This window comes from Cherax quadricarinatus, unplaced genomic scaffold (assembly GCF_038502225.1).
Source record: "Cherax quadricarinatus isolate ZL_2023a unplaced genomic scaffold, ASM3850222v1 Contig946, whole genome shotgun sequence".
Lineage (NCBI taxonomy): Eukaryota > Metazoa > Arthropoda > Malacostraca > Decapoda > Parastacidae > Cherax > Cherax quadricarinatus.
Genome location: NW_027195972.1, coordinates 89225 through 113503, shown reverse-complemented (window position 1 = coordinate 113503; position 24279 = coordinate 89225). Strand labels below are relative to the sequence as shown.

At 39.4% G+C, this 24279-nt stretch overlaps 1 protein-coding gene across 2 annotated transcripts in view; it reads right to left on the bottom strand.

Moving 5' to 3' along the window:
• Nucleotides 1-2389: 2389 nt before the first annotated feature.
• The window catches only part of LOC138851545 (zinc finger protein 271-like), a 71147-nt gene continuing 49257 nt past the window's right edge, over nucleotides 2390-24279 (bottom strand). For both annotated transcript variants that reach the window (XM_070080774.1, XM_070080773.1), the window contains exon 2: nucleotides 2390-5519. In XM_070080774.1, coding sequence (XP_069936875.1) covers nucleotides 2666-3853 — 1188 coding nt within the window. In that variant the 5' untranslated portion in view covers nucleotides 3854-5519 and the 3' untranslated portion in view covers nucleotides 2390-2665. The remainder of the gene's footprint in view (nucleotides 5520-24279) is intronic.

Here is a 24279-nt window from a genome sequence, read left to right as displayed (position 1 = left end):
CACACATAAAGTGGGAGTTGTCACAGTTGCTCTTTGCTGATGACACTGTGCTCTTGGGAGATTCTGAAGAGAAGTTGCAGAGGTTGGTGGATGAATTTGGTAGGGTATGTAAAAGAAGAAAATTAAAAGTGAATACAGGAAAGAGTAAGGTTATGAGGATAACAAAAAGATTAGGTGATGAAAGATTGGATATCAGATTGGAGGGAGAGAGTATGGAGGAGGTGAATGTATTCAGATATTTGGGAGTGGACGTGTCAGCGGATGGGTCTATGAAAGATGAGGTGAATCATAGAATTGATGAGGGGAAAAGGGTGAGCGGTGCACTTAGGAGTCTGTGGAGACAAAGAACTTTGTCCTTGGAAGCAAAGAGGGGAATGTATGAGAGTATAGTTTTACCAACGCTCTTATATGGGTGTGAAGCATGGGTGATGAATGTTGCAGCGAGGAGAAGGCTGGAGGCAGTGGAGATGTCATGTCTGAGGGCAATGTGTGGTGTGAATATAATGCAGAGAATTCGTAGTTTGGAAGTTAGGAGGAGGTGCGGGATTGCCAAAACTGTTGTCCAGAGGGCTGAGGAAGGGTTGTTGAGGTGGTTCGGACATGTAGAGAGAATGGAGCGAAACAGAATGACTTCAAGAGTGTATCAGTCTGTAGTGGAAGGAAGGCGGGGTAGGGGTCGGCCTAGGAAAGGTTGGAGGGAGGGGGTAAAGGAGGTTTTGTGTGCGAGGGGCTTGGACTTCCAGCAGGCATGCATGAGCGTGTTTGATAGGAGTGAATGGAGACAAATGGTTTTTAATACTTGACGTGCTGTTGGAGTGTGAGCAAAGTAACATTTATGAAGGGATTCAGGGAAACCGGCAGGCCGGACTTGAGTCCTGGAGATGGGAAGTACAGTGCCTGCACTCTGAAGGAGGGGTGTTAATGTTGCAGTTTAAAAACTGTAGTGTAAAGCACCCTTCTGGAAAGACAGTGATGGAGTGAATGATGGTGAAAATTTTTCTTTTTCGGGCCACCCTGCCTTGGTGGGAATCGGCCACTGTGTTAATAATAAAAAATACTTGGACCAACATGGCATAGAAGTGCCTTGCTGATACTGTGATCAGAAAGATAGTCAGTGGAAGATGTCAGTTGTCGAGTGAAAACCTTAGTCCACTGTGTACTATGATGTGTAGTATGTAAAGGGAGTCTTTTCTGAGTAGACTTAAGAGACATTCAAAGCAGTGTCATCAGAGAAAGGCTGTGGTTGTTTATATGCGGGACTGGAGGTGGTCCATTTTGAGATGGGTGGGGTGATCTGAAAACCGTCGCACCGTATGGGGAGAAGCTGGAAGCATAGTCAAAGATGTGCCTATGGAAGTATCAGAGGAGTCAGGCAGAGCCTCGGTATCAGAAGCGTGTTACAAAATGTCACCTGCAGAAAATACAGTGGCATTAGATTATTATTATTATTATTATTATAATCAAGGGGGAAGCACTAAACCCGTAGGATTATACAGCGCCTATGGGGGGATGGAAGGCATTCAGGCTTAATTCAGGGAACTGGAGCACAGATCCAATTCCCTAGATCAAGAGCCCCTCACCAGCGTCAAGGAGCCTTCCTTGAGGGGAGTGGCATTAGAAAGGTCTGAAGGATGGTCTGGTAACAAGGCAAGGTCATAAGAGGGTGCTGCTACAGAAAGGGGCCCCAGGAGGAGCAGTTTCATGGATTTGGGACTCTATGGTTAGGTCCCTCTTTTTTGTTTAAAAAAAAAAAATGGGGGGGAACATGGAGGGGTAGCTCCTAGGAGGAATGAAAGGGTCATAAATCCCTCTCCGTGCCCAAGAGGACCTCAATGCAACTAATAGTGCAGATGCGGCATGGATCTTGTGCCATACCCTACCCTTCATGCAAGTAAACCAGCAATCTGGGATAGCAACCTCACATCTACCAAGCCACCTCAGCAGACAAAAGAGAGGGCAGCCAGATACCCACCACAAAGCATACCTCTTTTGGTCATCACCTCCTGGAATCAGACAGGCAGCCTCCAGAGATGCATCCATCACCTGAAAGACACCCGAAGCTTCCCCCCAGTACACTGGAGAGGGATCGGGATCTCTAGACGATTCAGATTCCACGGCAAACTACACTACCATCAAGGACCTCAACAGATTGAGATGGACCACTGTACCCTTTCCCCAACCTATGAACTAGAATGCCTGAGGGAAGGACCCCAAAGGCTGAAAAGAGGAAAGAGAAGGAGGGATGGGGAGGATGGGACAAGAAAGGGGAGGATGGGAGTAATTAGGTTCGGTTGGTGGAAGAAGACTGAAGGGTGTAATTCCTCAGACCAAGAGCCTCTTTGCCGTGGCAAGGAGCCCCCCCTTTGAAGAGGAAGGGTAGGAAAAACACTTGTATTTTTAAGTTTATTTTATTCTTGCCTTACTGTTATTTTAGATTTGTGTTATTTTACCACATGTTAAATATATCCCACATATATTTCTAATAAAGATTATTATTATAATCATAACTTAAGTGCTAAACCCACAAGGAACTTCTAATAAAGAGCATCAATTTTGCTTGGATTTTCCTGCTGAAGTGACCAGAATCATAAGAGATTTTAAAAGAAGAGATTAAAAAAAAAAGAAAAAGTCTTTAAACACTTCATATTCTTATATATTCTCTCTCTCATATATGAATTATCATATGATTTACTAGGTTAGTTTTATGGGAAAAACTTTCCAGGCACCTTGAACACTGATATGGTTGTTCAGTGTTGTGACCCCTCATGTGATTTTCAAACATTAATTTTTGTGAAAAGCTTCGTGAGCACAGTGAGCAGCTATATGGTTTCTCCCTCTCATGAATTTTTTGATGTAATGTTAAACTTTCTTGTGTTGAAAAGGCTTTCTGACACTCTGAACACTTGTATGGTGTTTCTCCTGTATGAATTTTTAAATGTTTTACTAAACTTTCTTCTTCTGAAAAGCTTTTCTGACACTTTGAACACTTATACTGTTTATGTTCTTTATGCAGTGTCATGTGTTTAACTAAAAAGGAGTCGCTTGAAAATATTTTCTGACGATCTGTAAACTCATGTGTTTTTTCTTCTGCATGAGTCCTCATGTGTTTCACTAGAGAACATTTTACCAAAAATTGTTTTGGACATACTGAGCACTGATATGACTTCTCTCCTGTATGAACTATCTGATGATGCTTTAATGAGGATCTATTAATAAAGTCTTTCAGACACACTGAGCACTGATATAGCTTCTCTCCGGTATGAAGTTTTATGTGTGAATTCAGGTGACCACTTTGTCTAAAGTCTTTGTGACACACTGAACACTTATATGGCTTCTCCCCTGTATGATAGCGCATATGTTTAACCAGAGAACATTTTTCTGAAAATAATTTAGTACACACTGAGCACTGATATGGCTTTTCTCCAGTATGAAGTCTCATGTGTGAGTTCAGGTGACGATTCTGTCTAAAATCCTTGTGACACACTGAACACCGGTATGGCTTCTCTCCTGTATGAACTCTCTCATGACTAATTAATGAGGATTTATAACGGAAATCCTTCAGACACACTGAGCAATGATATGGCTTCTCTCCTGTATGAATTCCCTCATGACTACTTAGTGAGGATTTACTAGTAAAGTCTTTCAGACATATTGAACAATGATATGGTCTTTCTCCTGTATGAACTCTCTTATGTTTATTTAGTGAGGATTTATCACTGAAGTCCTTCAAACACACTGAACAATGATATGGCTTCTCTCCTGTATGAGTACTGTTATGTCTCATCAGTTTGTAATTAGTTGGAAAAACTTTTCCACAAACAGGACATGGATGGAGTTTCTTTACTACCTTCATGTTGCCTTTTATTATGTTTCAAGTTTTTAACACAAAATCAATCAGTATTTCCTTGAATACTATGCTTCACTTTGCATAACAATAGATTTAATGTACTTCACAAAAAATACTATACTCCATATAATAAAAGACTTACTACACTCACATTTCGTACCCTCTCTTTCTACTGTCTCACATTTAATATGCTTTCGTAAGAACTTCTGTAACCAATACAAATTTGAGACAAAAATATTAAATCACAAAACATTTACAATGAAGTTGGTATCGCTTATCAAATATTACAATGTAATTTTTGTGTTTGTAAATTAATTACTGTATTAAGGTTAAGTATTATGTAAGCTTTCCTCTCCTTAACTAAAACAGTTTTAAAATTACTCAGTACAAAAACTAAAATAAATAAGAACGTGTTTTAAATTGTGTGAAATGTTCTGATAGAGGAATGTGGTTAAATTGGTGCTGGGGCAGGTCATTAAGTTGTTTAAGTGAGTGCTAGTGTAGGTCGTGTAAGCTGTGTAAGTGGGTGCTGCGGCAGGTTCTCTATGTTGTATAAGTGAATGCCGGGGCAGATCGTGTATGTTGTGTAAGGGGGTGCTGGGGCAGGTCGTGTATGCTGTGTAAGTGGGTGCTGGGGCAAGTCATATATGTTGTCTTAGTGGGTGCTGGGGCAGGTCGTGTATGTTGTTTAAGTGGGTGCTGGGGCAGGTCGTGTATGTTGTTTAAGTGGGTGCTGGGGCAGGTCATTTAATTAAATATTACTTTAACAAAACTCAAATCTTATTTCATCATACATTCAGTGTATTTATACTCATTTACTTTCTATATTATATATATAATCCTACAATAATTAAACTTTTATAATGAACAAACTGCTAAATGCACTGCAGTTGATAAATTTTTTTTACCAATGAACTGTTTCTTGTTAAAGTTCTCTTTTTCATGATTACTGATATAATTAATTAACTTGATTCATGCAGTGTCTTCACTGCAGTGAAAAAAATCATGATGTCAAAATGAGGATGTGTGAGGAATATTTCACGTATATAAGAAAAAATGACAAATACTCATGCTTTTGAAAGCAGTTACTGGAAAGATTATGACAATTATTTTTGGTAGGGGTATGACTATGAAAAATATTTTCACAGAATGGGTAAAACTATGACTACCATAATAGTTTAATGTAAGGAAAGAATATAGAAATAGTTACTTAAAATAGACAGTCAGGAATTAGGATTCTTTTAAATGTTTTTTACAGTATTAAACGTGAGATATAATGTGTGCACTACCACATTTTCTGTTATTTTAAGTCCGTGGAAAAGTTAAAAATAATGAGAGTTCTCGACCACTACAGTCAAATACTGACAACTGGAGCGTGCATATGTAGCAGTGAAATGGTGCTGACTGTAGCTGTACTCAGTACTTCATACTGTGTATGCTTCATTAAACTTGGTGCTGATAGTAGCTGTACTCGGTACTTCAGATTGTGTAGTATGCTTCATTAAACTTGGTGCTGACAGTAGGTGTACTCAGTGCTTCAGACTGTGTAGTATGCTTCATTAACCTTGGTGCTGACAGTAGTTGATCTCAGAATTTTGGCATTTTCTTCAGTTTGATGACAGTGGGTGTCAGCATGGTATGTTTACTACTGCACTGACAGTATAAACACCAACTGTAAAAGAAAAGTTGAATGAGATCTTTTATACAGTGGACCCCCGGTTCGCGAAGTCATCGGTATCCGATAAATCTGGTATCCGAAGGATTATATCGCAAAAAATTTGCCTCGGTTCCCGTTACAAAACCCGGAATGCGATACGATTCGTTCGAGACGTGTCCACGTGTGGCCTGAACTGCCCCGTGTGTGCCAGTGTTTACAAGCCAGCCAGTGTGCGCACATCTAAGGATACATTCGGTACATTCCATATTATCCATATTATCACTGTTTTTGGTGCTTGTTTCTGCAAAATAAGTCACCATGGGCCCCAAGAAAGCTTCTAGTGCCAACCCTGTGGTAAAAAGGGTGAGAATTAGTATGGAAATTAAGAAAGATTTTGAAGGGTTTGGGGCTAACCCTGAGAAGCCTATGCCAGTTGTGGAATCCATTGTGCCTACTTCAAAAATTAAGGAAATGTGTGCACAGTGGGTTGAACTGCAAACCTTTATGGATGAAAATCACCCTAACATAGCTATTGCAAGCCGTGCTAGTGACTATTACAATGACAATGTTGTGAACCATTTTAGACAAATCATAAAGGAACGGGAGGTACAGAGCTCTATGGACAGATTTGTTGTGCGACAGAGGTCCAGTGACTCTCAAGCTGGTCCTAGTGGCATTAACCATTTGAGGGTCGACAGGCCCTCTCTGAGACTCGTTCTCAGGGTCGGCCAAATTTAAAAAAAAAAAAAATTTTTCTTATGAAAAGATAGAGAATCCTTTCCCAATCATAATGACACCAAAAGTATGAAATTTGATGGAAAACTTATGGAATTATGCTCTCGCGAAGTTAGCGGTCTCGGCGATGTTCACGCATCGGCGATTTTGCCCGCTTTGTGCCCCATTTTCGGCCAATTCCACTGTACTAGTCGACAAAAAACATGAATATTTCGCTAGAACTCCATTTTTTCTATCGAATGAGTGCAAGAAACCACCCATTTACCAATTTCAACTATCCAGTACAGTGGTCAGAATTTAGCAATTTTGCCAATTTCACACAAATTTCAAAAGATGCCAATTTCCGAATAGGGTCCAGAATAAACAAGAAAGACATTCCTGGCACTAAAATGACATTTCCTCTGTTCATTAGTCACGTCTCAAGGCCCCTCTTACATTCTTTTGCTTTCCACTTTGAATTTTTATTCTCACAAAAAATAGAAGATTTACTGTTATGCAGACTACTGCATTAGTGTAAAAAATGGTATAAATAATATTGGCACACATGCGACGAAAGAATATTAGACTCACCAGTTGACGTGTATTGGACGCTTGGCATGATTTGTTTACTTTTGAACTTTGGTAAAAATCAAACATTTCTGCTATTTTGAGCTCAATTTCAAGGTACTTTTCATTGTAAAACCACTCAAAATCATCTCAATTTCTGTAATATGTCTTCCATTCTATAAAACGAGACCAAGAAAACTAGAATACAACAATATATACCATACGAAAATACAGTGCAAAGTCTCTCTTTTATTCCAAAAAAATGGTCAAACTTTTTTTTTTCTCATTATGCACTGTGTGCTGCAGGATTTTTTTTTATACTGTGCGCACTGACCACATAGACCCATTCTTTCATATGTAGGCCTACCAGCTTTCTCCCACTAGATTTGAGGGCGCTAGAATTTAGGCTTACTAGTACGTCAAAAACCCTGGGTCGTAAGCCGTACTAGTACGGCCGAAACCCTCAAAAGGTTAAAAGAAAAAGGGAAGTAACCCTGGAAAAGAACTTGCTACCTAAAGTCTTTATGGAAGGGGATTCCCCTTCTAAACACTAACACCTCTCCCCTCCTCCCATCCCATCAATCATCACCAGATCTTCATTAAAGGTAAGTGTCAATTATTCTATTGTGCATGTCTTCTTCATTGTAATTATTCTATTGCATTAAACTTAATATTTCATGTGGTAAAATTTTTTTTTTTCATACTTTTGGGTGTCTTGCACGGATTAATTTGATTTCCATTATTTCTTATGGGGAAAATTGATTCGCTTTTCGATAATTTTGGTTTACGATGAGCTCTCAGGAACAGATTAATATCGATTAACTTAAGATTAACTAAGCAATGATATATTCAGTGGTAAAAGTTATAGTAAACAAATTACAACATGAAGTACAAATGAGTATTTCAAATAAGAAGCTTTATAGTTGTACAAATTTGTAGCACAATTTATAATATAATTCAGTCAAATCGAATAAAATCAATGATTTGTAGTGCAGAAACAGGTTATATGGTCATTTGATGAGTTACTGTGCATTCAAGAGAATGGAGTATTCTATTAAGTAATGTAATTACAAAAAACATAGTTTGATAGGGTCACAGGTTATACATTTATGAGACACAGTTATTCAGTATTTATTTAGTTGTAGGTGAGTAAGTGGTTTTTAAGAAGAGTTTTGAATTGATTAACAGACAATATTTATTTTATATTCACAGGTAATGAATTCCAGATTTTTGGGCCTTTAATGTGCATTGCATTTTTACATAGTGTGAGATGGACACAAGGAACATCAAAGAGTGATCTGTGCCTTGTGTTATGGTCATGTGTTCTGCTGAGGTTGGTAAGGAGAAGTTTGAGGGGAGGGTTTATATCCGAGTTAAGTGTTTTATGTATGTAGTAGATACAATAATAAGTATGGATGTTTTGTACGGTGAGTAAGTTGAGTTTTGAATATTGGTGGAGTATGCTGCCTGTAGTGGGAATTTATCATCATTCTGACTGCAGCCTTTTGTTTGGTAATTAATGACCTCATATGGTTTATTATTGCTAAGCCCCATGCACAAATTCCATAGGTGAGATAGGGGTAAATGAGTGAGTGATATAGGGCCAGGAGGGCTGACTGTGGAACATAGTACTGTATCTTCAATAGTATGCTTACAGTCTTGGAGATTTTCTTGGAAATTTGTTGTACATGCATTTGAAATTTGAGTCTATTATCAAGGTGGATTCCTAAGAATTTTCCCTCTGTGAACTTTGTGATAGGTGATCCGTTAATCATTATGTTAAGAGGGGCATCTGTAGTTCTGTTTCGAAACTGTATGAAGTAGGTTTTGTCAATATTGAGAGTAAGTTTGTTAACCCTTTCAGGGTCGAGAGACCCTCTCCTAAACTCGTTCTCAGGGTCAAAAATTTTTTGGAAAAACAAAAAAATTATTTTATTATTGAAATGACTGAGAATCGTTTCCCGATCATAATGACACCAAAAGTATGAAATCTGAAGGAAAACTTACGAAATTATGCTCTCGCAAAGTTAGCGGTCTCGACAATGTTTACGCATCGGCAATTTCGCCCATTTTGAGCCCTATTTTCGGCCAATTTCAGTGTGCTAGTCGACAAAAACCACATCTATTTTGCTAGAACTCCATTTTTTTCTATTGAATGAGTACAAGAAACCACCCATTTACTTATTTCAAGTATCCAATAAAGTGGTCAGAAATTGGCAATTTTGCTAATTTCACACAAATTTCAGAAGATGCCAATTTCCAAATAGGACCCAGAATAACCAAGACAGACATTCCTGGCACTAAAATAACATTTTCTCTGTTCATTAGTCACGTCCCCAGGCCCCTCTTACATCCACTTTGAATTTTTATTCTCACAAAAAATAGATGATTTACTGTTATGTAGACTACTGTATTAGTGTAGAAATAGTGTAGAAATGGTATAAATAATATCAGTGCACCTGTGAAAGAATATTAGACTCACCAGTTCAAGTGTATTGGATGCTTGGCATGATTTGCTTACTTTTGAAATTTGGTAAAAATTGAACATTTCTGCTAATTTGAGCTCAATTTCAAAGTACTTTTCATTATGAAACCAATCAAATTCATCTCAATTTCTGTAACATGTCTTCCATTCTATAAAATGAGACAAGGAAAAGTAGAATACAACCATAAATACCATACGAAAATACACTGCAAAGTCGCTGTTTTAAACCAAAAACATGGTAGGAGTTTTTTTTCTCATTATGCACTGTGTGCTGCAGGACTTTTTTTGTACTGTGCACACTTACCACATAGGCCCATTCTTTCATATGTAGGCCTACCAGCTTTCTCTCACTAGATTTGAAGGCACTAGAATCTAGGCATTTTAGTACGTCAATAACCCTGGTGCGTAAGCCGTACTAGTACGTCAGAAACCCTGAAAGGGTTAATTATCGTCCAGGTAGATATTTTCTGTAATTTGATATTTACAGTATTGGCCAGCATGACTGGGCTTGGGTGAGAGAAGATGTATGTAGTGTCATCTGCAAATAGTGTGGGTTTGAGTACTTGCGATGCATTTGATAGGTCGTTTATGTAAATGAGAAAGAAAAGAGGGCCAAGGACACTTCCCTGTGGGATATCAACTGTAATTGGCTGTGTGGAAGAGTTTGCTCCATTTGAGTACACATATTGGCTTCTGTTGCTAAGGTATGACTTTAGGTAGTTGAGGGAGTGCCCTCTTATACCATAGTGTGACAATTTTATGTGCAGCAAATCATGGTCAACTGTATCAAAAGCTTTACGTAAATCAATGAAGATCCCCAATGGGACTTCTTTTTTCTCGAGTTCAGTGTATATTTGTTCTAGCATGTGTATAATAGCATCATTCATATTTTTATTAGGCCTGAACCCAAACTGACAGGGGTTGAGTATGTTGTGGGAGATGAGGTAGGAATAGATTCACTTATGAATTAATTTTTCAAAGATTTTAGAGAGAGGGTGTAAGTTGGATATTGGCCCATAGTTATTCAAGTCTGTTTGATCTCCTCCTTTATGTATCGGGGTGACTCTCGCTATTTTGAGAACTGAGGGGAAGGTAGAGGATTCGATGGATTTATTAAAGAGTGTTGCAATGATTGGTGACAGCACTTTTTTGTATATAAAGGGTGGTAAGGTATTTAAATCTGTCTTGTTTGTGTGTTGATAATAAGGGAGACTTCTGTTGGGTTAGTCGGAGCTAGGAACATTGTGTTCGGGTAGTTGCCAGTGAGATAGTCATTGGGTAGGGTATTTGAGCTTGGGATTTTATCAGCAAGGTTTTTTCCTATAGTGGAGAAGAAAACATTGAGTCTGTTTGCTGCTTCAGTTGGTGGGAGTTGGGGTTCATCTGGTTTTGTTAGTTTGATTGCTCTGTTTCCTGATATCTTTTTTGTTCCTAGAATATCAGATAGGGATTTCCAGGTCTTTTTTATATCACCTTTTAAGTTGGATAATCTGTTCTCATAATACAATTTTTTTGTCCTTCTTATCAGGCTGGTTAGGATTGATGAGTAACGTTTTGTTTGGTCTCTGGTTATGTGACCCATTCTGTATTGTTTTTCGTATAGGTGCTTTATATTTATGGATTTGAGGATGGTGGGTGTTAGCCAGGGACTGTTTAGTCTCTTACCTGTAATCTGTTTGGTTTTTTAGGGCAGTGCTTGTTATAGAGGTATTGGTTTTTTTTTAGAAAATTATTAATACATTCGTCAATATCTGTATAGATTTCTAGCTCAGTTAGCCAGTCGATGTTTGTCATTGCTGTTGTGAAGTTATTAATGGCTGCCTCATTATGAAGTCTGAAGGTTACTTTAGTAGTGTCTTGGGGTAATTTACCTAGATTGGTTATGAGAGAGATTATGAAAGAGAAGGTGTGGTATTATCTGTGATTATGCCTGATTTTTAAAGGGGATATTGTGTTGGTCCAAATGTGGTCCAATGGGGAAACACTAGTCTTTGTAATTCTTGTAGGTTTTGTTACTGTTGGTAGCAACAAGCAGTTACTCATAGTGTTTGTGAATTCAGTAACGTGTGGGTCCTGGTCTTGCAGGAGATTTATATTGAAGTCACCTGGGAGTAGTAACTGATCTTTATTCATGTGTGCATCAGTTATACTTCCTAGGTTTTCACTAAAATGGCTAATGTTTGACTGTGGTACTCTGTAGGTGTTTATCACTGTAAGACGTTTTTGTAGGTGATTGGAGCAAAGAAAGCCAATATCATGCCGAAGCATTTCGGGCAGATTTAACCTAATAATAGACTAGTAAGCCTAGACAGGTGAAGTGTACTAGTAGTGGTTACCAATGTTTTGCTGATGGTGGTGCCAATTACTGGCAGCCTTTTGAAATTTCTCCTTACTGTTATAATAATAATAATTATTTTTTTTTTTTATTATCACACTGACCGATTCCCACCAAGGCAGGGTGGCCCGAAAAAGAAAAACTTTCACCATCATTCACTCCATCACTGTCTTGCCAGAAGGGTGCTTTACACTACAGTTTTTAAACTGCAACATTAACACCCCTCCTTCAGAGTGCAGGCACTGTACTTCCCATCTCCAGGACTCAAGTCCGGCCTGCCGGTTTCCCTGAATCCCTTCATAAATGTTACTTTGCTCACACTCCAACAGCACGTCAAGTATTAAAAACCATTTGTCTCCATTCACTCCTATCAAACACGCTCACGCATGCCTGCTGGAAGTCCAAGCCCCTCGCACACAAAACCTCCTTTACCCCCTCCCTCCAACCCTTCCTAGGCCGACCCCTACCCCGCCTTCCTTCCACTACAGACTGATACACTCTTGAAGTCATTCTGTTTCGCTCCATTCTCTCTACATGTCCGAACCACCTCAACAACCCTTCCTCAGCCCTCTGGACAACAGTTTTGGTAATCCCGCACCTCCTCCTAACTTCCAAACTACGAATTCTCTGCATTATATTCACACCACACATTGCCCTCAGACATGACATCTCCACTGCCTCCAGCCTTCTCCTCGCTGCAACATTCATCACCCACGCTTCACACCCATATAAGAGCGTTGGTAAAACTATACTCTCATACATTCCCCTCTTTGCCTCCAAGGACAAAGTTCTTTGTCTCCACAGACTCCTAAGTGCACCACTCACTCTTTTTCCCTCATCAATTCTATGATTCACCTCATCTTTCATAGACCCATCCGCTGACACGTCCACTCCCAAATATCTGAATACGTTCACCTCCTCCATACTCTCTCCCTCCAATCTGATATTCAATCTTTCATCACCTAATCTTTTTGTTATCCTCATAACCTTACTCTTTCCTGTATTCACCTTTAATTTTCTTCTTTTGCACACCCTACAAATTCATCCACCAATCTCTGCAGCTTCTCTTCAGAATCTCCCAAGAGCACAGTGTCATCAGCAAAGAGCAGCTGTGACAACTCCCACTTTGTGTGTGATTCTTTATCTTTTAACTCCACGCCTCTTGCCAAGACCCTCGCATTTACTTCTCTTACAACCCCATCTATAAATATATTAAACAACCACGGTGACATCACACATCCTTGTCTAAGGCCTACTTTTACTGGGAAAAAATTTCCCTCTTTCCTACATACTCTAACTTGAGCCTCACTATCCTCGTAAAAACTCTTCACTGCTTTCAGTAACCTACCTCCTACACCATACACTTGCAACATCTGCCACATTGCCCCCCTATCCACCCTGTCATACGCCTTTTCCAAATCCATAAATGCCACAAAGACCTCTTTAGCCTTATCTAAATACTGTTCACTTATATGTTTCACTGTAAACACCTGGTCCACACACCCCCTACCTTTCCTAAAGCCTCCTTGTTCATCTGCTATCCTATTCTCCGTCTTACTCTTAATTCTTTCAATTATAACTCTACCATACACTTTACCAGGTACACTCAACAGACTTATCCCCCTATAATTTTTGCACTCTCTTTTATCCCCTTTGCCTTTATACAAAGGAACTATGCATGCTCTCTGCCAATCCCTAGGTACCTTACCCTCTTCCATACATTTATTAAATAATTGCACCAACCACTCCAAAACTATATCCCCACCTGCTTTTAACATTTCTATCTTTATCCCATCAATCCCAGCTGCCTTACCCCCTTTCATTTTACCTACTGCCTCACGAACTTCCCCCACACTCACAACTGGCTCTTCCTCACTCCTACAAGATGTTATTCCTCCTTGCCCTATACACGAAATCACAGCTTCCCTATCTTCATCAACATTTAACAATTCCTCAAAATATTCCCTCCATCTTCCCAATACCTCTAACTCTCCATTTAATAACTCTCCTCTCCTATTTTTAACTGACAAATCCATTTGTTCTCTAGGCTTTCTTAACTTGTTAATCTCACTCCAAAACTTTTTCTTATTTTCAACAAAATTTGTTGATAACATCTCACCCACTCTCTCATTTGCTCTCTTTTTACATTGCTTCACCACTCTCTTAACCTCTCTCTTTTTCTCCATATACTCTTCCCTCCTTGCATCACTTCTACTTTGTAAAAACTTCTCATATGCTAACTTTTTCTCCCTTACTACTCTCTTTACATCATCATTCCACCAATCACTCCTCTTCCCTCCTGCACCCACTTTCCTGTAACAACAAACTTCTGCTGAACACTCTAACACTACATTTTTAAACCTACCCCATACCTCTTCGACCCCATTGCCTATGCTCTCATTAGCCCATCTATCCTCCAATAGCTGTTTATATCTTACCCTAACTGCCTCCTCTTTTAGTTTATAAACCTTCACCTCTCTCTTCCCTGATGCTTCTATTCTCCTTGTATCCCATCTACCTTTTACTCTCAGTGTAGCTACAACTAGAAAGTGATCTGATATATCTGTGGCCCCTCTATAAACATGTACATCCTGAAGTCTACTCAACAGTCTTTTATCTACCAATACATAATCCAACAAACTACTTATTATTATTATTATTATTATTATTATTATTATGACAGTATTATTATTATTATTACTATTATGTGTTATTATTATTGTTATTACTTTTATAATAATTATTATTATTATTATTAGTATGTACGTGGTGATGGGCTTTTGATCTAGAGAATTGGATCTGTGCTCCAGTTCCCTAAATTAATAATAATAATAATAATAATAATAATAATAATAATAATAATAATAATAATAATAATAATAATAATAATAATAATAATACAATATAATAGTAATAATATGTTGTCATTTTTAGACATTTTTCATAATTTTTTAAATATTTTTGTGTCAAATGCTTCAAAATACAAATTGGTAACCCTCTGGGTGGCTGTAGGTACTGCTAGACCACTGCTATCTCAGTGCCATCCATTGGTTAAAAGGAAGAGGAGGTGTGCTGCTCTGAGTGACCGCAGCAGACCCTTGGGATGCGTAATTTTGTCTTACACTGTACAAATTTCTTACACAGTGCCTCGCCCAAAGAGACAGTATTCTCGTACAATCAGCAAGATGCTCAGGAAGTGATTAGAAACTATGAAAAAAGCTAGAGAAACAAAGAAGGCAGCAGCATAGAGTGAGGCAGCTGGCTGCCACTACCACTGTGGCCGCCACTGCCACCACCACCACTATGGCCACCACCACTGCCACTGTGGCTGCCGCCACCACCACCACCACTGTGGCCGCCGCCACCACCACTGTGGCCGCCGCCGCCACCACCACCACCACCACTGTGGCCGCCGCCGCCACCACCACCACCACCACTGTGGCCGCCGCCGCCACCACCACCACCACCACTATGGCCACAGTGATCATGCCTTCACCTATATATACATACAGCTGTCTTGACCACACCTGTGGTTACATATGTGACAACCTCACCACTAATCATAGATAAACACAAGCTATGTGTGGGATTATAGACTGGGAAGATACTAGAGTGGGAGAGTAAACGGCGGATGCTTTCTGCCGCTGCCAGCGTCGCCATCATTTGCCATATTATGGCCTATTTTATTCATTCTAGAGTACTATTTATCATGGTTCTATGTTATTAATATTGTTTGTTATGTCATATTAGATGAATTGTGATAGATAACTAAGCCGTAGAGTTCATATTAGCATTACACTGTCATGCCTCCTGAGAGGCTGGAATGGATTAATTGCATTTCAATTAATTTAAATAAGGAAAATTGACTCAGCATATGAACAAATCAGGATACAAACGAGGTCACAGAATGGATTAAATTCGTAAGCCGAGGTTCCACTGTATAATAGGACCCCCATATCTGCAGGTCTGGTATACGCGGTTTAGGATGGCCCGAAAATAACTCTTAATTTGGCTTAATAATGGCCTCAAAGTGCAAAGTAGTGATGGAAGTTCCTCAAAGCCTAAAAGAAACTGATAATTCTCCACTTATTGTGCATAATTTATCAATTCAGCTTTATAATAGGCATGTATGTAAACGAAAAATGGCATATATAGAGTTTGCTACTTGTGAGGGAAAAGTTCAATAGATAGGAGTAGAGATATAGTAATGATAGGTTCATTGCCGGCTACTAGTTAAGGTAGGGTAAGTCACGCTCTCGTTTTTCCCGCCTTTTCTCCCCCACCCCTAAAGTGATAGTTTGATTGCCGGCTGCTTGTTAACGTAGGGTCAGTCTAGCTCCCGCTATCCCTTCCCCTCCCTCTTCCACCCCCCCCCCTCGAAAGGTGACGTGTGGGGCTCTGGTCAAACAGTAAATCACTCGACTCACAGCTCCCAACACTACTGTAAGTACATGCCTGCCTTGTATTCTAGTGGATTTATTGGTTAAAAGCTTCACTTTTGACCAATAATAAACTTAGTCCTTTCAGTCTTGCTCTAGGTTGACTGTTGTAATAATCACCACGTCTTTTGAGTAATGTACACTGCCATGGAGAGTGATTATTTAAGCAGTGGGTAACCTGTCTATCTTTTCAGCTTGGATGACAGTGAGGGTCACCTGTCAATCAACGAGAAGAACAGGAGAAGGACTAACGTCCAGAGACTTCCCCATTTTGCATTTAAGTACCTGTGCACCTGTATGAAATTGCAGGACGTAACCCCACATCATTGCAGCGGTAAAGAACCTGCTTTCCTGTCATCGGGATACTACTCACTGGTATACTGTGAAGAACTAGCCAGTGGATGGTCACCAACACCTGTGACCCCCCCCCTCCCCCATCATCAGCAACGGCTACGATTTCAACAACAGTGTCACCAACACCAGACACCCCTGTAGATATTAGCGTTGAGTTCAAATGTTATTTTATTCATTTCATTTTTCATTTTTCTTTCAAATAGGATATACCTTTCATGTTTTATTGTTTTATGTTTGATTTAATAAATAATAAAGTGTTTATCTTTGTGAATTATTATTTCTTTTTCTATTCATTAATTTTCCTGAGGAGGAGTCAACTTGAGTAATACTGTCTGAAGTTGTTACAGGGCTGAGTAAGCCTTCACACTACTATCCTTGGAACACATCCCATACAGATATTGGGGTCCTACTGTATACAGTAGACTGTCATTTAACACGAGTTTATTTGGCACAATCCAGTTATAGCACAACTGAAGAATTGCGGCACAATTTTATACAACACTTTGTAAAATTAATTTAACACGGTTCAGTTTGCCGGAGGGGAAAAAATTTGGAGCATCGGTCATGGGATACTTATACTTCTGGCTGCGAGTTAAACCACTGAGTCAATGGGGGAGACCTACCACCATACCCCGCCACCCTGATGACCCTCCGCCACCCCCTGACTCTCTGCCACCCCTCACCACCCTTCGGTTCATACGTGTGTAGAACTGTACTCTCTACTAAGAGCTAGATGTGTTTGTTTTTGTTTGTGGATTGAGTTTAGATCTTTTAATTGCCATATCTTAAATCTGCCAAGCAATCATGGTACCCAGTAGGCATACAAGTGTTGCTGAAAGTGGCAAGAAAAAGTTTAAGCGTTTAAGTCTTAGAATTAATGAAGAAAATAGAGATATTAGACAAGAGATAGCCTGTGGCCGTAATGAAGCATCACTTTATGCACATGAAAAGAATGAGATAAATATGAGTTTGTGTGATGACTGATTTACTGACTGACTTGACTGATTTACTGACTGGCTGACTTACTGACTGACTTACTGACTTGACTGACTGACTTGACTGACTGACTTACTGACTTGACTTACTGACTTGACTGACTGACTTGACTGACTGACTTGACTGACTGACTTGACTGATTTACTAACTGACTTAATGACTGACTGATTTACTGACTGACTTACTGACTTCACTGATTTATTGACTGACTTAAAGCTAGACTTTTTTACTGAAGAGGACCCTGAAACGGTGTCTAGAGCAGCTGATGCCTTACTGTCAGTTGTATAATGTACTGCAGGGTAAAAGAGCTGAGAGATCCATTACAGAATTTATGCACACTCCAATACAACCATCGACTTCAGCACCACAACCTCTACCATCCACTTCTGCCAACAACAAACAACCATTCACCTCAGCCCAGTAGGGCCACACCATGCCTATCCACTCAGTTCACAATTATCCACAAACACTATTACCCACAATTTAAGGTAAGAAATACTATTATTTCTACTGCATTTGTAGTCTTAAGCAGTAATATATCACAACTACATATTCACTTTTATTTTTATAAGATATGTTGGTCTAAAAAAAAGTTTTTTGGCTTTTTGGGTACTCCCAGGAACGTAACCCTATTTTACCCATAAGTTCTTCAGTTCATCTAACACGATTTTTTACCTAACACAGCGTTTTCAGGAATGTAACTACCTTGTTAAATCACGGTCTACTGTGTATAAAAACTTTACATTACCTCTTTCACAGTCTCTTATGTAGATCTACGTTACTGACTCCAGTGTCATTCACATGTATCTGTTTTAAGTACAGTGCCTTCAAATATTCTGAGCTGCAAATTTTGGCCTAGACATGAGAGAATGGGTCTGTGTGGTGAGTATGCAGAGCACAAAAAAAAAAAAATCCTACCCGTATGCAGTGCATTATGGGAAAAGATCTTTTATTTGGATTAAAAGTGAATCTGAGGTGAGCTTTTTCATTTTTATGGTTTTCATTGGCTGTTTCTTAGTAACAATTGACAGAATGGAAGACACTACTGAAATAGAGGGAGATTTTGGTATGTTTAAAAACCTGAAGTAGCTTGAAATTGGACTCAAAGCAGCATTAATAATAAATTTTTGCCAATTTTCCCTGAAGAAGGGTAAGCCCTCCTCCACCTCTAGTCTGTTTTATGGGCTTTTGCTAAGCTAACTTCAATTATTGGGATGCCGTAATCCATGACCAACCATTCTTGGTTATATTTTATTATCCGAGAAATAGCATAACTAAATTTTTTGCATGATGATGAACTTAAAATGGAAGGCAAGTGTAATGTAGCACAGGCTTGAGGATGTGATTAACCCTTTGACTGTTTTGGTCGTATATATACGTCTTACGTGCCACTGTTTCTGATGTATTTATACACGTAAATTCTAGTGGCTTCAAATCAAGCCGGAGAAAGCTGGTAGGCCCACATGTGAGAGAATGGGTCTGTGTGGTCAGTGTGCACCACAAAAAAATCCTGCAGCACGCAGTGCGTAATGAGAAAAAAAAATGATCGTTTTTTTGGATTAAAACGCCGAATTTGAGGTGTATTTTCATATAGTATTTATCATTGTATTCTAGTTTTCATGGTCTCAGGTGATAAAATGGAAAACATATTACAGAAATAGAGATGATTTTGATTATTTTCACAATGAAAACGACCTTGAAATTAAAGTAGTGGAAATGTTCGATTTTCACTAATGTTCAGGAGTAAGCAAATCACACCACACGTTCAATACACTTCAACTAGGGAGTCTAATATTCTTTCACTAGTGCACTGATATTATCTATACCATTTTTACAATAATGCAGTAGTCTGCATAACAGTAAATTTTGTATTTTTTTGTATGAGTAAAAAATCAAAACAGAAAGCAACAGTAATATAAGAGGGGCCTAGACATGTGACTAATGAACAGAGGATATGTTATTTTAGTGCCAAGAATGTCTACATTGTTTATTCTAGACCCTATTTTGAAATTGGCATCTTTTTTAATTTGCGTGAAATTGGCCAAATTGCCAATATCTGACCACTTTATTGGGCAGTTCAAATTGGTAAATGGGGGGTTTCTTGTGCTCAACTGATAAACAAAATGGAGTTCTAAAGAAATAACTATGAGTTTGGTCAACTGGAAAAACAGAATTGGCCAAAAACAGGGCTCAAAGTCAGCAAAATCGCTGATGTGTATATATCACATGAGCAGCCCAGCCACCGTGGAGAGACGTCGTCGTTCCTGCTCTTCAGCTGAGCAACTCTGAACACTGTTGCTCGAGATTTTTCTTGGGTTATCCTGAGTAGTTCTTCACCAGAGCTGAGAGGAAACTTGCTTGCAGTCACTTCGAGCCCCATCCCATCAAGAGGGTAAGGCGGTGACTTGCTTGCTTGTTCACCCCTCTCATCCCCATCCCCCCATCCTTCCCCATCCTCCCCTCACCCAAACATCAACACTGGCCCACACACTAACACACTACATACATTGCTATCCTTCTGACTTTCCTATCTTCTTCTTTTTCGGCAACTTCGCTTTGGCGAGTTAACACAAGGCATTTTGACCATCCGGTAGCCCGTGTGGTTTTTTAAAATCCGGCCGATCTTTGCCTTGGGCCCTTTCCCCTCACTACTCGAGGGTAGGCTATCTTAGGGGCTGACCTTCATAAGTCAGCTGAAATAGGATGCTAGTATAACATTAAGGAAAGTTCCCTTTTTGTTAAGAAACTCCTCTGCCAGATGTTCCTTCCTAGACATCATGGCGAGGATACGAGTAAGATTACGTATTGATGGAAATCAAATGTCGATGAAAGAAATTCTAGCATGTATTTGCTCGAACTCAACTGTTGCTCCAGTGGATGTTTTTCAAACCCACGCTGGAGCAGTACTTCTCCTCTCTTCGGAAGAAGAGTTACTTCAACTGCTGAAGCATGATGTCCTTGAAAAACTGAAGACTTCTGGTGTTACCCCAGTTGCACCTGAGAGCTATCAAGCTCAGAGGACTGTGTTTGTTGCAAGAATCAACAGTTTCATGAAACATAGCACAGCGAATGAAATTGTTGAGGACTTTAATACAGAGAATTCTGAATTTAGGGCTGTAGAAGCACATAAATTCTCTAAACCTAACAACAACAAGGTAACCTTAAAGTTAATACTTGAGACACCTGAGGAGGCCAAACTTGTGTGTCAAAATGGCTTCAAATGTTTTGGCACCAGATGTACACCTGACCAAATCTCTCTTGAACGATTTGTCAGTGTGACACAATGTTTTAAGTGTTATGCCTTTGGTCATAACACCAACAAATGCAGTACTCAAGGGCAGATTTGTAGCATTTGCTCTGGCCAACATTCTTATCGAGATTGTAATAATAAAAATACACCCAAATGTGTCCTCTGCAACGGAAAACATCATGCTGTTTCTGCTATTTGTCCTGAAAGGAAAAAGGAAATGCAGAAAATTATTGAAGCCAAGAAACTGTCCACTTCTAAGAAGACCACTCCCCAGGCACCGCCAACGATGTCCCAAACTTCCTTCCCAGCTCTGCCTGGATCAAGTGGGACTCCTCAGGTCTCTACCAATGGTTCCAATGTTTGGAATTCTGCCCCTCTTGGAGCGCCCCAATCTAACCCTCACCTACAACATACACAAACGCAACAACAAGGTTCAGTCTCATCTCCTATGTCTCAGGTATCCACAGCCGGGGATATGACGAGAGCACAACTAATGTATATGATGGCCAAAGACATAGCAGGTGGTGACATTCAACTCTGCTCTCAGGTTTTAAATGATCTGTTAATGGCTAATGGGATCACTCCCATCACTATCCCAGAAAATGTGAAGGCTATTATGACCCAGCCTTCTCATAACAAGAAGTATGTACCCTACTCTACATCTAAAAATAAGCCTAAGTCATCCCTGGCCCAGGGATCGCCCACCTCGCATACCCAGGTTGTCAACTCCCCTCAACCCGATAAGTCAACACCTGAACATAACAATGCCCCAGAAATTGGTGCCTACTCTCCCGCTATTGAAGCTGATCCTGTTGAACAGGAACTTTCCCAGGGTAACTCACCTTGCCTACCTAATTTTCCCTTGGAGCCTCCACAGTCTCCCATTAACTCTCACGAGCCTCTGCTTCCTGTAACTGGGAATATCATACCTCAGTTTTCTGATGATGACTCTAACGATTCTAATGAGTCTGTTAATATTACCACCTCTAGTGAAGATGATGGCATTTTTAATACACAAGCAACTACGCAGAAGTTCCCTCCTCCCCTTGACGAGTCCAGCAGGGATAGTGTGGATACCAAACATGACATTACTTGCAGGCGTTCAGACCGCAGTACACGAGCGAAGTGCAAGAAATAATGGGGATTACAATTTTCCAACTTAATGTTCAACATTTCTTTAATAACCGTTACCTCCTTGAGGTTGAACTACATAATTACAATCCCGATGTTATACTCTTGAACGAGACAGCTGCAAGAGTTGATCAACATATTAAATTACGTGGTTACTCTACTGTGGAGAAATCGAGAGGACCCTTTAGTGGTGTAGCCATCTTAGTTAAATTAGGCTATACATTTAAAAATATTCATGTTGATGAAGATAACATTCTTGCAATAGAAATGACAACGTCTCATGGACAACTAGTGATAGTAACTGGATATTTTCCCCCGAGACAACAATATATAGAGTCAATTCCTCTACATAGGATATTAAGCAGAAATATTCCAACAATTCTAGCGGGAGATTTTAATGCTCATCACCCTGCCCTCTTCAACTGTGGAGCTGGTATTCCACTGGGTGACTTAAAAGGAAAACAACTATTTAATATCATGACAGCTAGAAACTTGTCATTTCAAGGCCCATTCTTTAAATCGTACATTGGACCTCATCCAGGGACACCAGATATAGTACTGACAAACAGAGACTGTGACATCTTTCACTGTCGTATATCTCCTGGTGGAAACGTAGGATCTGACCATATCCCTGTTATAATACAACTACAAACTTCTCCATTTAGAATACCTGTACCTCCTAAACCCAATCTTAACACCCTAGGATTTGACCCCTTCAGGGCATTTCTGGGTGACGATGAAATTGTGTCATTGGAAAATCTACCTTCCACTGCAATTGATGATGCAATCAGGTCCCTGCATAATCGAATAATTGAAGCTACTAATGCAACTTGTCAATTAGCTTCCACAAAGATATACCAACAATATAAACCTACTAGGGAAATTAGAGACAATTTAAGAAATTATCAAGCAGAATGTCGAAGGCATCTTCAAACGCGACAACCACCAGTAGCTACACTGCACCGATTAAGGCAAGAATTAATTAACATGATTAGTCATCACAAACGGGACTTATGGAAATTGCTAGTTCTTCAAGCTAATCAGTATAAACGTGAACCAGCAAAATTTTGGAGTAAGATCCGACAACTTTTAGGGGCAAAGCACAAGGCTCCTAACTACCTAGTTCATACCTTCACTGATGAGGATGATGAAGATGTTGAAATTAAACTTGACGATCCACAGGACCAGGCTAATTTGATGGGTGATGTATGGGAGAAAATTCTCTCCCACAATAACAGTCGTCAATTTAACAATAATCATTATCAGTTGGTAAATGAATGGAGAGATGAGAACTTGGATGATCTACAACCACTACCTTCCATCGATACTTCAACTCTTGAAGATACCCACCCGCTTACTAGACCTATTACATTACTAGAGATGAGTCAGGTTATTGGAAGAATGCGAAATAGAGCCCCTGGCCTCTCTGGAATAACAATGAAACAAATAAAGTTCCTACCCAGAAATTGTAAACAGTCTTTGGTAAATATCTTTAATGCCATCTTGGCCTCAGGACATTTTCCAGTGGTTTTTAAGACTGCTAGGATGATCTTTCTTGGTAAGCCCAATAAAGACATCCACCAACCTGGGAACTATAGACCTATATCTTTACTTGAAGTCACTGGAAAAGTTCTTGAGAAGGTCATTTCCAACAGATTGAACTACTATATGGAGTTTAATCACTTTTTTACTGAAAAACAATTTGGCTTTAGAACACATAGAGGTACCAATCATGCAATAAATGTTATTTTCGATACTGTAGCAAGTCTAAAACATCAGGGCAATCTTGCCTTAATTGCCACCAGAGATGTTCATAAAGCTTTTGATAGCTTATGGCATGATGGCCTTATATACAAACTCATTGACCTACCAGACCATAACTGGACTTTTCTCAGAGTAATATATAATTTCTTAACTCAAAGAAAAATCATTCCCACCTTTCATGGCAGGTCGACAGAGCCTTTTATACCGACAGCTGGTGTCCCACAAGGTTCTTGTCTCAGTCCACTTCTGTTCAACATTTATGTGAATGACCTTCCTCAACCAGAGTTTAATGATACAATTGTGACACAGTTTGCAGATGATGTTATTCATGTCGTCTCATCAACTCCGGTAACAGGAAAATACAAGTATGAGAGAGTCATAGAAAAAATGAATATTGAACTTCGTCGAACATCTAATTGGGAAAAGAAATGGAGAATTACGACTAATCCTGACAAGGTCCTTGTTAGCACGATAGGATGTTTTGCATCAACAATTGAAGATAAAGGGGGTATCTCCATCAGAGGTACACCTGTAGCCATTAGAAACCCTAACAAGATTTTGGGATATGAAATAGACAGGCTGCTCCACTCAACATCTCATGTAACTAAAAAGATCAACATAGCCAAAGCCGGTCTTAGCAGTCTCTTTCGATTCAATCAAGCCCCTCAACATGTCAAAAAACATCTGTATAAAATGTTAATAAGACCTATACTCGAATACCCTTGTGTCCCAATGTCATT